The 16,260-nt window shown below is 46.0% G+C and overlaps 1 protein-coding gene across 1 annotated transcript in view; it reads right to left on the reverse strand.

The window, feature by feature from the left end:
• Positions 1–3,781: 3,781 nt before the first annotated feature.
• The window catches only part of eif3d (eukaryotic translation initiation factor 3, subunit D), a 29,775-nt gene continuing 17,296 nt past the window's right edge, over positions 3,782–16,260 (reverse strand). Inside the window, exons 11-15 of the mRNA XM_059953578.1 lie at positions 12,955–13,040; positions 11,686–11,815; positions 8,290–8,432; positions 5,083–5,275; positions 3,782–4,001 (exon numbers count right to left, since the gene is read on the reverse strand). Coding sequence (XP_059809561.1) covers positions 3,894–4,001; positions 5,083–5,275; positions 8,290–8,432; positions 11,686–11,815; positions 12,955–13,040 — 660 coding nt within the window. The 3' untranslated portion in view covers positions 3,782–3,893. The remainder of the gene's footprint in view (positions 4,002–5,082; positions 5,276–8,289; positions 8,433–11,685; positions 11,816–12,954; positions 13,041–16,260) is intronic.

Here is a 16,260-nt window from a genome sequence, read left to right on the forward strand (position 1 = left end):
GTTACAATTCTTTGAAAATGAATTGTACTGGTTACAATGGCTCAGGAAATTGTGGATGCATTGGTAATCATTTTCCAATGTTCCTTAGATTCAGGATCAGTTCCTGAAGGTTGGAGAGTGGCTAATGTTATCCCACTTTTCAAGAAGGGAGGGAAGGAGAAAACAGAGAACTATCACCCTGTTAGCCTAACATCAGTCGTGGGGAAGTCCATTATTAAGGACGAAATAGTGGCATATCTTGATGGCAGGAATAGGATTAGGCCGAGCCAGCATGGATTTACCAAGGGCAAATCATGCTTGACTAATCTGTTGGAGTTTTTTGAGGGTGTAACAAGGATGTTAGACGAGGGTAAGCCAGTGGATGTTGTATACCTAGATTTTCAGAAGGCATTCGATAAGGTGCCACATAGGAGATTGGTGAGTAAAATCAGAGCTCATGGCATTGGGGGCAGGGTTTCAACATGGATAGAAAACTGGTTGGCAGATAGAAAGCAAAGGGTAGCAGTGAATGGGTGTTTCTCAGACTGGCTGGAGGTGACTAGTGGGGTACCACAGGGCTCTGTATTGGGACCACAGCTCTTTACGATTTATGTCAATGATTTAGATGAGGGCATTGAAAACTATATCAGCAAGTTTGCTGACGATACTAAACTGGGTGGCAGTGTGACATGCGAAGAGGACGTTAGGAGAATACAGGGAGACTTGGATAGGCTGGGTGAGTGGGCAGATACTTGGCAGATGTCATTCAATGTGAATAAATGTGAAGTTATCCACTTTGGAAGCAGGAACAAGAGGGCAGAGTATTGTCTGAACGGTGTAGAGTTAGGTAAGGGAGAAATGCAAAGAGACCTAGGAGTCCTAGTTCACCAGTCAATGAAGGTGAATGAGCAAGTGCAACAGGCAGTGAAGAGGGCAAATGGAATGTTGGCCTTTGTTACAAGGGGAATTGAATACAAGAGCAAGTTTGTCCTTTTGCATTTGTACAGGGCCCTGGTGAGACCACACCTGGAATATTGTGTACAGTTTTGGTCTCCAGGTTTAAGGAAGGACATTCTGGCAGTTGAGGAAGTGCAGCGTAGATTCACTAGGTTGATTCCTGGGATGGCAGGGCTGTCTTATGCAGAGAGATTGGAGAGATTGGGCTTGTACACGCTGGAATTGAGGAGATTGAGAGGGGATCTGATTGAAACGTTTAAGATAATTAAAGGATTTGATAGGATTGAGGCAGGAAATATGTTCCAGATGTTGGGAGAGTCCAGTACCAGAGGGCATGGATTGAGAATAAGAGGTCAGTTATTTAAAACAGAGTTGAGGAAGAGCTTCTTCTCCCAGAGAGTTGTGCAGGTGTGGAATGCACTACCTCGGAAGACGGTGGAGGCCAATTCTCTGGATGCTTTCAAGAAGGAGCTAGATAGATATCTGATGGATAGGGGAATCAAGGGAAATGGGGACAAGGCAGGGACTGGGTTGTGAATGAGATAGTGAATGATCAGCCATGATCTCAGAATGGCGGTGCAGACTCGAGGGGCCGAATGGTCTACTTCTGCACCTATTGTCTAATTCACATCTTTGAGTCAGAAGATCGTTGGTTCAAACCCCTGTGGTTGGTGAAGCCATAGGAGGGGTATTGAATAGATGGAGATTAGTGATGAGACATTTTCCACAGTGAATTTCTGTTAGGAAGGTAACAGACGGTAGAAGCAGATTCAACGGTATTAACATCTCAGCCCCTCACGCCTAGTTTGTGAGTCTAAGACCTCCGTGCTGTGTAAGACTACCAACCCCACCATTATACAAGAATAGCCGGTGTCCATTGAGAACACCACCTACCAAGTACAATCTGCCCAAGTGTCTCACCCCACCAGTCTCCAAGGGAAGATGGGACCTCTGAGAGCAGAGAAGTTATGCTGGAACTGTACAGGGTGCTGGTGAGACTGCACCTGTGCAGTTCTGGTCTTACTTGAGGAAGGACGTACTGCTTTTGGAGGTGTTGCAGAGGAGGTTCATCAGGTTGATTCCAGAGATGAGGTTAGACTATGAGTTGAGATTGAGTCCCCTGGGATCATACCCACTGGAATTCAGAAGGAGAGATCATCTTATAGAGGCTGGGAAGTAGTTTCCACCGGTAGGTGAGACAAGAACTAAGGGACATAGCCTCAAGATTTGGGGGAGTAGTTTTAGGATGGAGATGAGGAGGAACTGCTTTTCCCAGATGGTAATGAATCTCTGGAATTCTCTGCCCAATGAACTAGTGGAGGCTACCTCAGTAAATATATTATTGACAAGGTTGGATAGATTTTTGCATAGTGGGGCAATTAAGGGATTGGGGAAAAGGGAGGCAGGCGGAGATGAGTCTGTGGTCAGATCAGCCATGATGTTATTGAATGGTGGAGCAGGCTCGATGACCCAGATGGCAGACTCCTGCTCCTATTTCTTATGTTCTTATAAGAGACACACACCCATCCAGCTGCTGCCCGTTCCTCTCCATCAACTTAAGAGCACAGAACAGTACACAATGGAGTTATGCTGAAATAATTAAACTATAATTAAATGCTCAAATAAACCAGTCCCTTATGCTTACAGAATGTCAATATCCCTCATTCCATGTATGTGCCTGTGTCTATTTATGAGCCGCAAACACCCGTCATCTAGTGACAGAGCACTCCCTTCCAGCTGCACACCATCCCAGCAACCCCATAACACTGATTAACCCTAACCTAATCATGGGCAAATTAACCTACCCAGTATGTCTTTGGACCGTGGGAAGAAACCAGAACACCTGGAGAAAACCCACACATTCCACAGGAAGACGTACAAAGCCTCCTTACAGAACAGCATTGGAATTGAACTCCGAAAGACCCCAAGTTTTGCACTAACTGCTACACTACTTATTTGTCTTCACTGCATGGAAGCACCTTCCAGACACCCACCAGCCATGTAAAACAAAATACTCCTTCACAGATTTCCTTTGAAACCCACGCAGTCACAGGGAGTATGTACAAACCTGGAATTGAACCAGTGGAAGTGAGTGTAGTTGCTACCACGAAGGAGAAGGTACTTGAGAAGCTGGAAGGTAGGTGAATCACCTGGATCAGATGAACTAAATCCCAGGCTTCTGAAGTGATTGTAGAAGCATTAATGATCTTTCAAGAATCACTAGATTCTGGAGAACTGCAAATGTCACTCCACTCTTTAAGAAGGGAGGGAGGCAAAAGACAAGAATTTCTAGGCCAATTGGCCTGATTTCAATGGCTGGGAAGATGTTGGATTCCAATATTAAAGATGTAATGCTGAAGTGTTAAAAGGCACTGGTGTGGCCTCACTTAAGACAGTTTCGGGCACCCTATCTAAAAGGATGTGCTGACATTGGGGTCAAATGAACTTAAAGAGAAGCTTTGCAGGAATGGAAGGGTTAGCGTAAGAGGTTCTGCGCCATGGAGGCAGAGGGAAAATCTGTGTACGTGTGAGGAAGACTTTGTGTGAATGAGTATGAGAGGGATGGGTGGTAAAGAACATACCCAAACTCAGCACGAACTCACAAGCAGGTGAATACATGAGATTCCTCAGGAATTCAGCCAAGGGGAGAGTTGGTAACAGAGCCTACGGCAAGTACTCTGATGGAACTGTTCTGTGTGTAACAAGAGGACACAGGTCAACACTGTAGTCTCAGAACAGAGCAAAGGACTCTGCTGCATGGCCCCACTATCGAATAGCGGCCACCCAATTCACTAACTTCTGTTTTGTGTAGATATACCGCGCCTCAGGACAGAGGAAGCAGACCTGCCAGGAAAGCTATCTGAGGAGCTTTATTCCGAGTGACTGTACACAATTTTATTTTGGTCTCCCTGTCCTCAGTGGTGTACGGGTGAATGATGTCAGTGTGGCTGCACTCCTCACTGTGCAGCATCCTCCTCTTCATCATCATCATCATCATCCTCATCGTCCTCTTCCTCCTCGGAGCTGAAGGTGCCGTCGGGCAGGCTGTAGACACGGATGACTTGCTGTTGAAGGAAGAGGAGAGGGGAAAGGTGAGTCCAGCTCTTAACGAATAAACTCTGGGCTCAGCGACCACAAAGCAACCAAGAAGCACCAACACCATGGAGAAGAGGTCATCAGTGCAAGGCATCTCGCTATGACTGAGTCTGGAAAGCCTCCCCGTCCCATCTCCTTCCAACTGAAAAATATTTCACCCCACCCTCATTACTCATACAAATTCCCACTTTATTTTTTATTTTTTTGCATTGTTCAATAAATCCAGTCCCAGCCCCTTGAACTGGAACACATTTCCCGTTGCCTGGATTTTTATATTTTTTTACAAATCCTAAGAGTTCGATGATGAGGGAACTCACTGCGAGCTAGCAGCCAAACACACAACAGATGTGGACTGAGAGACACCACATGGAAGCCAGCTCCTCGGCACAACCGAGTCCACACTAACCCATTCACACCAATCCTACATTGCTCCCCCCACATTCTCATTGACTGCCCCTGATCCTGCCACTCGTCTACACGCAAGGGGCAATGTAGTGGCCAGTTAACCCACTGACCCGTACAGCTTCAGGACATGGGAAGAAACCGGAATGCCCAGAGGGAAACCCACACAGTCACAGGGAGATCATTTAAGGTCTACACAGACATTGCCCAAGGTTGGGAATGAAACCTGATCTTGGTGCTATGAGGCAGCAGTGCTATTCGCTGCCCTCTGTAGATATCAGGTCCAAGTCCCACACCACGTATGATTCTCAGGACCACAGGGCCCACAATGTTTTCTATGTCAGACACTGAGAAACATTCAGCCGATTTTCTTTACTTTAGGGAGACTACTTTATAGTAGAGAACCAGGTTATTTAGCCCAAATGCCTTCAGTCTCTCCCGCCGACATCTCCCTCCCAAGAAGCCAGTGTCCTTCCAAGTGCAATAGTGTAAAGTGGTTATCATGCTCACATTATTCTATGACACAGTCGTGGAATCTCCTTCAGCCCAGCTCATCCAAGCCAACCAAGTTGCCTGAGTTAATCCCATCTGCCTGCTTTGGTCTGTATCCCATTAGACCTTTCCTCCCTCCTACGCCTGATGTCTCACCTTGTTGGGGTCTTTCAGGATGAGGTACTTGCCCTCGTCCAGCTTCATGCAGATGTCGATGACGCAGCGCAGGATCCCCCAGGCGTTCTCCATGCTCAGGTTAATCTGGCTGGCAAACTCGTTGGGCTTGAACTGCTGAGTGCCCAGGATCACGTGACGGGAGGAGTCCTTGATGTGGAATCGGGACACGTACCTTCAAAAACAAAAAAACACCACATGGGTATCAGTCTCGGGCACAGCAGCAGGCTTTAGTACAATTACAGGGCTAGTTTATGAGGCTCTGAATTGTAGCAGGAAGTTAGAACAGAAAGGCCAACCTACAACAGAAGGGATCTTGGGCTGGTGCAATACGCAATGGTTAGTGCAACACTTCATCACATGCTAGCTGTAAGATTGGGGTTTAATTCCCGCTACTGTCTGCAGGGAGTTTATATGCTCTTCTCGTGGTTTCCACCCAGGTGCTCCGGAGTTTCCTCCCACATTCCAAAGACTGACAGGTTAGGTTTGTGAGTTGTGGGCACGCTACACTAGTAATAGAGGTGTGGCCACACTTGCCCAGCACAATTCTCGCTGACTTGGTTTCACTCAAACGACGCGTTTCACTGTATGTTTTGATGTAGATGTGACAAATAAAGCCAATCTGGAATTGGACCTTTTGGAATCGTATAAAACTATGGAAGGCATTGATAGGGTGAAAGTACAAAGTCTTTTTCCCAGGTAGTGAAAACCAAAAATTAGAGGGCATGGGTTTAAGGTGAGAGGGAAATGATTTAAAAGGGATCTGTGGGGCAACAGACGGCAGTACATACAATGACCATTTTATTACGTACAACTGCTAATTAATGAAAAAATCTAAACAGCCAATTACGTGGCTGAAACTCAATGCAGTTGTTGTTCAGACCAAACAGCAACTGGGGAAGAAACGTGGTCTAAGTGACTTTGACCATGGAATGATTGTTGGTGTCAGATGGGGTGGTTCGAGTATCTCAGAAACTCCTGGGATTTTCATGCATACCAATCGCTTAGTGAGGTAGGTCAGAGAAGAACGAACAGACTGGTTCAAGCTGACAGGGAGGCGACAGTAATTCAAATAACCACACATTACAACAGTAGTGTGCAGAACATCTCTGAACGCATAATATGTCGAACCTTGAAGAGGATATGCTACAATCCACGAAACATACTCAGTGACTACGTGGTACAGGAGGTACCTGATAAAGTGACCACTGGGTGTATTTCCAATGGGCTACCAGAGGATGTAGTTGAGGCAGGTACGTTCAGGAGTACATAGACAGGACAGTCCGGGGGATACGAGCCTAACATGGGCAAATGGGACTGGCTTAGTCAGGCACCTTGGTCAACACTAACACATGGATTGAAAGACTGTTTCTGTGCTATATCACTGTCTGTAGCTTCATAAGGGGAGCTTAAAGGAAGGTAAGTGACAGCAAGAAGCTAGAATCCCTCAGTACTGCAACCCCCCAACCCGAAGGCAACAGTCCTTTGGTAATGCCCCTCTGAAGGCGATAATCCCTCGGTCCTGCCCTCCCACCACCTCGGAGGCGACGATCCCTTGGTATTTCAGAAGTGGTGCTGACCTGGACTCTGCATTAAACCCGTGGACCTACATCCTCATCTCTGTATCCTGCAGCTGTGCCCTCTGGTTCTAGACTCCCTCACTATAAGAAACATCCTCTCCAGGTCCACTCTATGTCTTTCAATATTCAATAGGCTTCAATGAGATCCCCCACACATTCTTCTAATCTCCAGCGAGAACAGGCCCACAGCCATCAAACGCTCCTCATATGTTAACTCTTTTATTTCCAGTATCATTCTCATGAACATCCTCATCCCTTCTTAGGTACTGCTTATTTCATAGAATGGTACCTTCAGGAGAAATCATTCGACCACAGGGCATAATGCGTAGCCCTCTGGCAGAGGAGCCTATTTCACCTGGTCCCACGATCACTCCACATATCCCTGTAAACTATTTTCCTTCCAACCATTTACCCAATTCCCTTCTCAATGTTTGAGTGGAATCTGCCTCCACAGGCGACACATTTCAAATCACAGTAATTCACAGCAGAAGGTTCCAAACACCCCCTCTGGTTCATTTGCCAATTACTGTCAAGCTGTGTCCTAATTACTGACCTTCCTAACGCTGGAACAGTTGTTTCTCATTTGTTCTATGCAAAAAAAAACCTTTGCGATTTTGATCATCTTTATTAAAGCTGCTCTCACGTCAGGATCTACATCTACATGAAATGCTGCCACAGAAAGGCAGCATCCATCACCAGGGACTCCCACCACCCAGGTCATGCTCTCCCCTCACCGCAGGTGCAGGAGCCTCAGGACTTGCACCACCAGGTTGAGGAACAGTTATTATCCTTCAACCATCAGGTTCTTGAACCGAAAGGTATAACTACACTTGCCCCATCACCAAAATGTACCCACAACCAACGGGCTCACTTTCAAGGATGCTTCACCTCATGTTCTCGTTATTTATTGCTTAGTTATTTTTTCCCTCCCTTTTTGTATGTGTTTGTTGTCTTCCGCACTCTGATTGAGTGCTCTAGCTGGGTGGGCTTTCACTGATTCAGTTATGGTTATTTTTCTATAGATTTATTGAGTGTGCCCACAAGAAACTGGATGTGATACTTTGACAAGAAAATTTAATTTGAATTTTGAAGGATCACTTAGCATGGAAATAAGGCCCTCCCCATCAAGTCTCTACAGGCCACTGAGCAACCATCTACACTAATCTCTCACTTAGGGGTAACCAACAGTGAACAATAAACCCACCAACCTTTGGGGTGTGGGAGGAAACCGGGACACCCGAGGGAACGCCACGCAGTCACAGGGACAGCGTGCAAACTCCACGCAGACAGGGTTTAACTTGGGGCTTCTGGAACTGTCAGACAGTGGCTCCTCTAGCTGAGATAGTCTCTCTGTTCCAAGGAGAATCGCCAAGATCTCTGCTCACTTCCATAACTTGGCTCCCTTAGATCTTTGAATGCACCCGTACTTTTATTTACATTTTATTTAGCGACCTAGCACAGAACGGCCCTTCCAGCCCACGGAACCAGCACCCACCGATCCAAGCCTAACCAAAGGACAATTTACAACGACTAATTCACCTACTAACCTGTACACCTTTGGACTGTGGGAAATGTTGTTAGAATCCCTTCCCAAGCCCACCCTTCTTACCCTAGTTTGAGATACTCTGATCCAGCCAGCAACGCACAGCAGGTCCATCGGGCCAGCTTGTAACTGTTGTTCTTCAGCTCGGTCGCAAGGACAGCTCCCCTCTGCGAGTCCAGCTTCTGACGCCAGTCCACACCGTTACAGTACTGCCGAGGAACAGAAATTTAATACACAGTCAGTGGTGTCCTGTACCCCAACACAGCCCATACTTATCAAAGCTCTGATAGCGGCCGTAAAAAGAGAAAAATAGTGAGTCTTATTAAAACACTACCCAGAGATTAGATTTTTTAGGCCTTTTTTTCCCCTGAAGCGTAGAATGAGGTTGATTTGACTGAAGGATACAACATTATGAGGGGTATAGATAGGATAAATTCAAGCAGACTTTTTCCACTGAGATTGGATGCCAATGGAACTAGAGGTCATAGGTTAAGAGTGAAAGATGAAACTGGGGGAAGGGGGGATTCTTCACTCGAGGGTGGCAAGAGTGTGGAACAAGCTGCCAGATAAAGTGGTGGATGCAGGTTCTTTAACAGAAGTTTGGAATAAGTACATAAAAGGGTTTATATGCAGGTTGATGGGCTGAAGGGCCCAATTCTGTGCTATAGTGCTCTATGACTTTAGATAAATGGTGAGTTTTGATTTGATTTCCAATATGCCCCAAGTTAGGAGAAGACAAACAAGTATGGACACTCTCTTTAGGAACATATCGTAGGCTCTGACACTCTCCCTTAACCGATAGCACAGACCCTCATTCACTGGTACTCAGACCAAGGCAGGTATTATGTGTAACGTGAACATACGAAAGCAACTTGGTTTCATAAGGTTGTTGCCTTAGCAACTGAGCCTGGAAAAACTATTTCTACTGACGAGAGAAGAGACAAAGGCAGGGTACTTAAAACCAGGTGCTTCCACAGATGGAGCTCATCAACCATGTTTGGCAGCACATCTAGGAAAAGAAAAACTCTGATCCCAAACCTCTGCTGTCTTGCAGCCAGACCCACTCATGGAGGAGGGTTCAGGAGTAAAGCCAAAGGAAGAAGTTCAGAGCTGGAATCCCTGAGTCGGTCCTACGTTGAGTTCAACGCTGACTGGCGACTCCTGCAATGCTGGTGCCAAACTGCATGGTCTCTGCCTTTCCTTTGGATTCATCAGCATGGAGGGGCAGCCTACTGTGTGGGAAACAGCTTCTCTCCATATCGTACTGCAACCAATGAAGGGTTTTAAAGCAACTTGATTTTGTGCCTTGGGGTAATTTCACCTCACCCCTCAACTCTTACCCTAGGCTCCACTCCCTTCACAGTCCCTTCTTAAGACACACACTCAAAAGCTTTACAAAGGACAGGCATCACTATTGAGTGACAAGAACCAGAGTCTCTTCCTTGCTAAGTGCTTCAACTAATCTCTGCACCTGGTGCTTTTTGAGGAACGAAGGGGGAAGCAGGAAGGATCAGACAGATCGTTGTGCTCAGTTTCTCAGCAGCACCGACTCACAACTCGAGCAGCCAAGTTCAATTCCGAACTCCGGCGCTGTCCGTGTGGAGTTTGCACGTTCTCCTTTTGGCCATATAGGTTTCTTCTGGATGCTTCAGGTTCCTCCCACATCCCGATGACCGACAGTTTGGAAGGTCAACTGCCTACATAAATTTCCCCTAGCATAGGTGGGTGGTAGGAGACTCGAGAAGGAAATGACAAGCACATGAGGCCACCCTCAGGATGGAGGAGCAACACCTGGGTAGTACTCTCCAACCTGATGGCATGAATATTGATTGCTCCTTCTGATCCACCCCATTCCTCTATTCCCCGCTCTGGCCTATTATCTCTTCTTACCTGCCAATCACCTTCCGTTAGGTCTCCTCCTCCTATGGTCCATTCTCCTCTATCAGATTCCTTCATCTCCAGCCCTTGACTTTTCCCACCTACCTGGCTTCACCCATCACCTCCCAGCTATCCTCCTTCCCCTCACCCCCACTTTTTTATTCTGATGCCTTCCCCTTCCCTTCCAGTCCTGAAGAAGGATCTCAGTCCAAAATGTCAACTGTTCATTCATTTCAATAGATACTGCCTGACCTGCTGAGTTCCTCCAGCATTTTGTGTGTGTGACATGTGAGACAGCATAGGTTATGGAATGCTAAATGGGGGAATAGCACTGACCGGACTGCTCTGAGTGCTGGCACTGATTCGATGGACTGAACAATCTCCCTCTATATTGTACGAGAACATCGAATAGCCAGAGCACATTCAGTAATGGTGATGACTCCAAGCCCAACCCCACAAATATGCACAAAAGCAACCCATTCCCTAAGATCCACACCCAGGTGCAGAGCTGGATGAAACACCCAATTGAAAATCATAGATTTTGAGCTGCCTGGTGGCACCTCCAACCTGATTGCATGAATATCAAGTATTCGCCAAAAACTACCCCCATTCCCAACTCTGACCTTTTACTTTTTTTCATCTACCTATTATTTCCCCCAGATCCCCTCCTTCTTCCCTTCCCTTTCTCCTGTGGTCTTCTCTCCCCTCTTATCAGATTCTTTTTTCTCCAGCTCTTGAATTTTTCCCACTCACTTATCACCTTCCAGCTAGCCTCTCCCCCACCCCCACCTTTTTGATACAGCACCTCCCACACTTCCTTCTTGGTCCTGGGGAGGGGTCTCGGCCCGAAACATCCACTTTTACTCTTTTCCATAGATGCTGTCTGACCTGCTGCATTCATTCAACATTTTGTGTGTGTGTGTTGCTCTGGATTTCCAGCATCGTGTCTGAGGTGTAACTGAAGTTGCTTTGCATTCTTCTGTGAGGAACTAGAGGGTTATTGAGGGAATAGAGGGTAAAGAGCTCACACTGGACAATCGCTGGGGCTGATTCTCTCTGCTGCGTAATCTGTCACAATCAGTTCCAAGATCTTTCCCTGGTTTTGCATTAGAGCGTAAAATCGTTATCTTCTCATTATTTAACTTTCCTGTGCTTACTTGCGTTATCTACATAACCACCTATATACGTGTAATCGTTCGGTGTATTTTTTTAGTAACTACTATCTGTATTTTACTAGAAGCTTCCTAGTTTTTTTTTCCTGCAGCAGGTGGTGGAAGTCTCAGGGCTTGCCAGTGGTGACGTCTGCTATTTGTTTAGTCCTTTACTGGTGGTTTCAGTAGCTTTTATAGAAATTTATTTTTTAGTGACTATTTCATAGGCTATTTGTTATCATGGTGTATTGATATCTCTCTAGTTTGAGCATTTTTGCAACTTTTCAGTTGTTTTTCTTCTTTCTTTGATCTTATAACACTTTAATAAACGACTGTAACCAACAGATTTTATGCTCATTCTGGACTTCGTTGAATGCAAGATTACCAGAAGCCAACACTGGGAAACTAACTTCTTGTCTCTTTACTGCCTTACCCTCGAGTCCCACTCATTTAGAGTCTTGATGTTGATGAACGACACTTCGCTGTTGGCTCCTGTCATGACACCGTCGTGTTCACATCGGACGATCAGATCGATGTCGTCCCCCAGCTTCCACCTCCGGTACCTGCAGGAGAGTCAGAGCAACCACGAGTGAGCTGGGGTAGGGAACAGCACCCAAAACCAAAGGACTTCCTTAATGCCCAGCAGGATTGCAGCTCTAGGCAGTGTAATGCAGTGGTCACAAACAGGGCAAACAATTCAGGGAACGGGAGTTCAAATCCCACCAGTGAACTCAATGTGTGTTTTTTAAAATTATGCAAGAAAAAAAGACAGAAAAAAAATAGCTGGAATCAGTAAAAACAACCATGAAGCTTTAAAGTGTCATAGTTCCTGACCCTTGGGAAAGGAAACGAGCTATTCTTAGCTGCTCCTGAACCAACATGTGAATCCAGACTCAAACAGCCCAAGGTGGTGGATCTCCCACACTTCCCTCTGGAGGTAACATCATAAACGCTAGCTTTCTCATTGGTTTCAGAGAGGGAGTCGCCTATTCAAGAATTAAGTACAGGGGGATTAACTTCTCAAGTAGGTCCAAAAGTTTGGCATTCCCTTTCCTGGAGAGTTATGGAGGCAAGGACACTAGAATCAGAATCAACGTTTAAGAGAAGTTTGGACAGGTACATGGATGGTAGTGGTATAGGGGGCTATGGTCCCGGCGAAGGTTGATGGGAGTTTAAATGGTTCAGCTTGGACTAGATGGAACGAAAGATCTAGTTTTGCGTTGTACTTTCCTATGACTGTGATATCATGGGTTCATGGACTGTTCAGAAATCTGATGGCAGAGGGGAAGAAGCTGCTCCTAAGACATGAGCATAGCTCTTCAAGCTCCTGTACCTCCTTCTCGATGGTAGTAATGAGAAGAGGGCGTATCATGGATGGTAAGGGACCTTAATGATGGACATCTCATTCCTGAAGCAGCGCCCTTTTTAAAGACATCCAGCGAGCAGCAGTTTTGTGGGCAATAATGCCTCGCTATTGTAAGAGGTCAGAGGAGAATGGCCGGACTGGTTCAAGCTGACTGGAAGGCGACAGCAACTCAAGATAACCACACGTTACAACAGTGCTGTGCAGAAGAGCATCTCTGAATGCACAACACGTCGGAAGTGGATGGGCCAAAGCAGAGGACCACACTGGGCCACTAATAAAATGGCCGCCCAGTGTACAGTACATACTTTGATAATAAATTTACTTTCAACTTTGTACCTGTATCCCACTGATGCCACTTCATTCTTATCAACGTCATCCTCCACGAAAGGGTTTGGATTCGGGAATTTGAACTTCTCAGCGCCCTACAAAAACAGAAAGGAAGAAAATGTAAACTGGCAGCTGAAAACAAAATCGTGCCAGGCCCTGGACACCAACCAACAATTAATCACCCAGCCACAGTGGGAGCCATTTAATTAATTAAATGTAGATTCCCATGCTGCTGCTGGGATTTAAAGTTGGGATCACTACTTCTGTCTTTGTGACAGCAGGCAGATTAATTTAACTGGAGAGGCTCAAGACTGCAGGATGTGGGGATCCACAGCGACAAACAAAATGCTGGAGGGCCAAACAACATCCGTGAAGGGAAATGGACAGTTGGTATCTTCAATCCAGACACTTCATCTATGCCATTAACCCAGCATTCAAAACTGGTAGTACGGAACAACTCAATAAGTTCTTTCTCAACAAGTTATTGTGACCATGTAAGAGGCAGGATAACATGATGATATCATGTTGTTTTGAAGCAGGGATGCTGGTAATGCGACAGAGGGTAACTTGTACCCTACCTTGCCCATTACCTCAGACTGCAGAGATCTCAGAAGCTGACAAGAAATTATTCAGCAGCCTTGATGTTTGCTTAAAGCTTTGCTCTGGGCAAGAAAGGAGATTTCAGCCTTTAGGGAAAGGGTTCCCAACCTGGAGTCTACAACCCTTTGATTAACGGTATTGGCCTATGGCATAAAACTATTTGTGAACCCCTGCTTTAGAGATTCAGCCATTAGACGTGACTAACTATCTTCTTTGGGACTCTGCATTCCATGACTCTGGGATGGGGATCTATACTCACCACTAGAGAAAGGCTGCTTCAGCACCCCTTATCACGTTTTTGCCCAAACCAGAAAATATCTGCAAAAACAGCCTCTCTTTTCATTCCTCCAGAGACCTGCCGACACTGCGTGAAGTAAAACCCAGACACCTGATAGCATCTCTGTCAGTGACTGCGGAACTGCAGTGGAGTATGCATCATCCCTAGCCTAGGACACAAGCATCTCTCCCTCCTTCGACACCCCCAATACACCAAACTAATCTTTTTACCTTGTTGCTATTTTGGGCGATTTCGAACAGGGCAGCCTAGATAACAAACGATACAGCGCTAGATTGAGCTAAAACTGAGCTGAACTGAATATGCCTGTACTCTTTTGGTTTTGTGTTTTATATTCCGTGTTTTCAACCTTTTTTTGCCTTTTATGCTTTTTTTTGGGGCGGGGGTTTATTTATTTATTGGGATACAGCGCGGAATAGGCCCTTCCAGCCCTTTCAGCCTCGCCACCCAGCAACCACCGAATTACTCTTATCCTAATCAAGGACTGTGGGAGGATACCGGAGCACGTGGAGGAAACCTATTCAGTCACAGGGTGGACATACACAATCCTTAGAGACAGCAGTGGGTTTGATGTTTTTCTCTGAACAAGTTCCACAGTTTTCTCTGTTTTGTGGCTGTCCGTGGGAAGACGAATCTCAGGGTTGTATACAGCATGCACACTTTGAAAATAACTGGACTTCGAATCTTTGAAATTTGATCAATATCCTATACCCAGGCAACTGATTGCTTACGACTAGTTTAGGGAAAATGTGTTGGTGTTGGCATATTATTGCCATTATGTATCAAGAATCAGTGGAAAAAGTTGTCTGTTCATACAGATCAAATCATTACATTGTGCACTGAGGGGGACAATGCAGAATAAAATGTAAAAGCTACTGAAAAAGTATGGTGCAGGTTAACGATAAAATGCAGGATCATAGTGAGGTATTTTGATGTTGAAAGTCCATCTTGTCGTACAAGAGGCGTGATAACAGTGGGATGGAAGCCGTCCTTGAGCTTGTTGGTACGACCTTTCAGGTTTTTGTTATCTTTGCCCAACGGGAGACGGGAGAATAGAGGATGTCTGACACAAACGGGATCTTTGATTACGCTGGCTGCTTTACTGAAGCAGCGAGAAATATAGAGAGAGTCCACAGAGGAGAGGCTGGTTCCAGTGACGTGCTGAGCTGCGCCCACAAACTTGTGGCAGTTTTCGTTTTGCGGTCACGCACAGAGTAGTGATATTTTACCAGTGAGCAAGAATCCTGGGAAAAAGAGCCCGAGATTGACAGCACTGCTCTTTAGAAACATCACAACCGGGTAAACCAGTCATAAAAGTGGAGGCATTCCTTCTATTCACAGGTCATCTAATAAGGCGCTATAACGTCAATCCGCAGGATTAGGTCAGCAAACCTTCCGGGACTGGAGGAGGTGGTGTTGTTTTTAATGTCTTCAGCCGTGCACAGCCTACACCGAATTGTTAAAACAAGTAGGTGTTTCACATTTAACCAACCTTTCCGGATGCAGCAGAATGGAATCTCATTTTAATCAAAGAAGGATACTGCAGCAAAGGAGGCCATTTAACCCTTCGTACCCTGCTTTGCTCAGTTGACAGAGCCCTGACTTTCTTTTATTCTGAGCCTTTTAAATAACCGAATCTGCCCCCACTGCTTTTTACCCGGTGCCGTTCAGAGCACAACACACTATATGGAAAGAAATTCTGTTTTAAAGACCTTGGGCAGATACATGGAGACAAAAGGTTCAGAAGGACATGGGCCAAAAGGGACACGATCAGGTCAGCGGTGTCGAGTTGGCCGAAGGGCCTATTTCTGCACAATTACCCTACGACTCTCTGTTGAATAATGTTATCTTTGCCCTTTCCCAGAGGTTTAATGATTGATTGATCTGCTCTCAGAGAAGTTTTTTTTAGAACAGAAAAGCCGGTACATTGGTGCAGTTCCACTTTCTCAACCTTGGACGTGCAGGTAAAGTGGAACAAAGTCATCACAGCTGGGGTCTTCCTCGCTGCAGTGGATGACCAAGGCTTGTCATGCTCTTCACTCTCCAGGAAGCGTTGCAGAACCGCCTTCCCGGCCACTAGATTGTACCGTTGACCTCATCTGCCCAGCCCACTGGAGCTGACTTTACATGCTAGTACAGGCATATCCCTATCTCACAAGGGTACCTACCCCCACCTAGCTTAGCCCACCTGCTGACTGACCGGTGGGGACCAAAGGTGAGCAAGCTACCCCAGAATGGACACAAGACCTTTCACCAGAGGTTCCACAGGAGGTTAAAAATGCCTCCACAACTGGATACAAAATTGAACACCTATTATCAAATCTGCCTTCGACCTGCACCAGTGGCCCCTTTATTAGGTACACCTGCTCGTTAATGCAAACATCTAATTATTCCTGCAGTCCTGATCGAAAAGCCTGGGC

Source organism: Hypanus sabinus, chromosome 29 (genome assembly GCF_030144855.1).
Source record: "Hypanus sabinus isolate sHypSab1 chromosome 29, sHypSab1.hap1, whole genome shotgun sequence".
Taxonomy (NCBI): domain Eukaryota; kingdom Metazoa; phylum Chordata; class Chondrichthyes; order Myliobatiformes; family Dasyatidae; genus Hypanus; species Hypanus sabinus.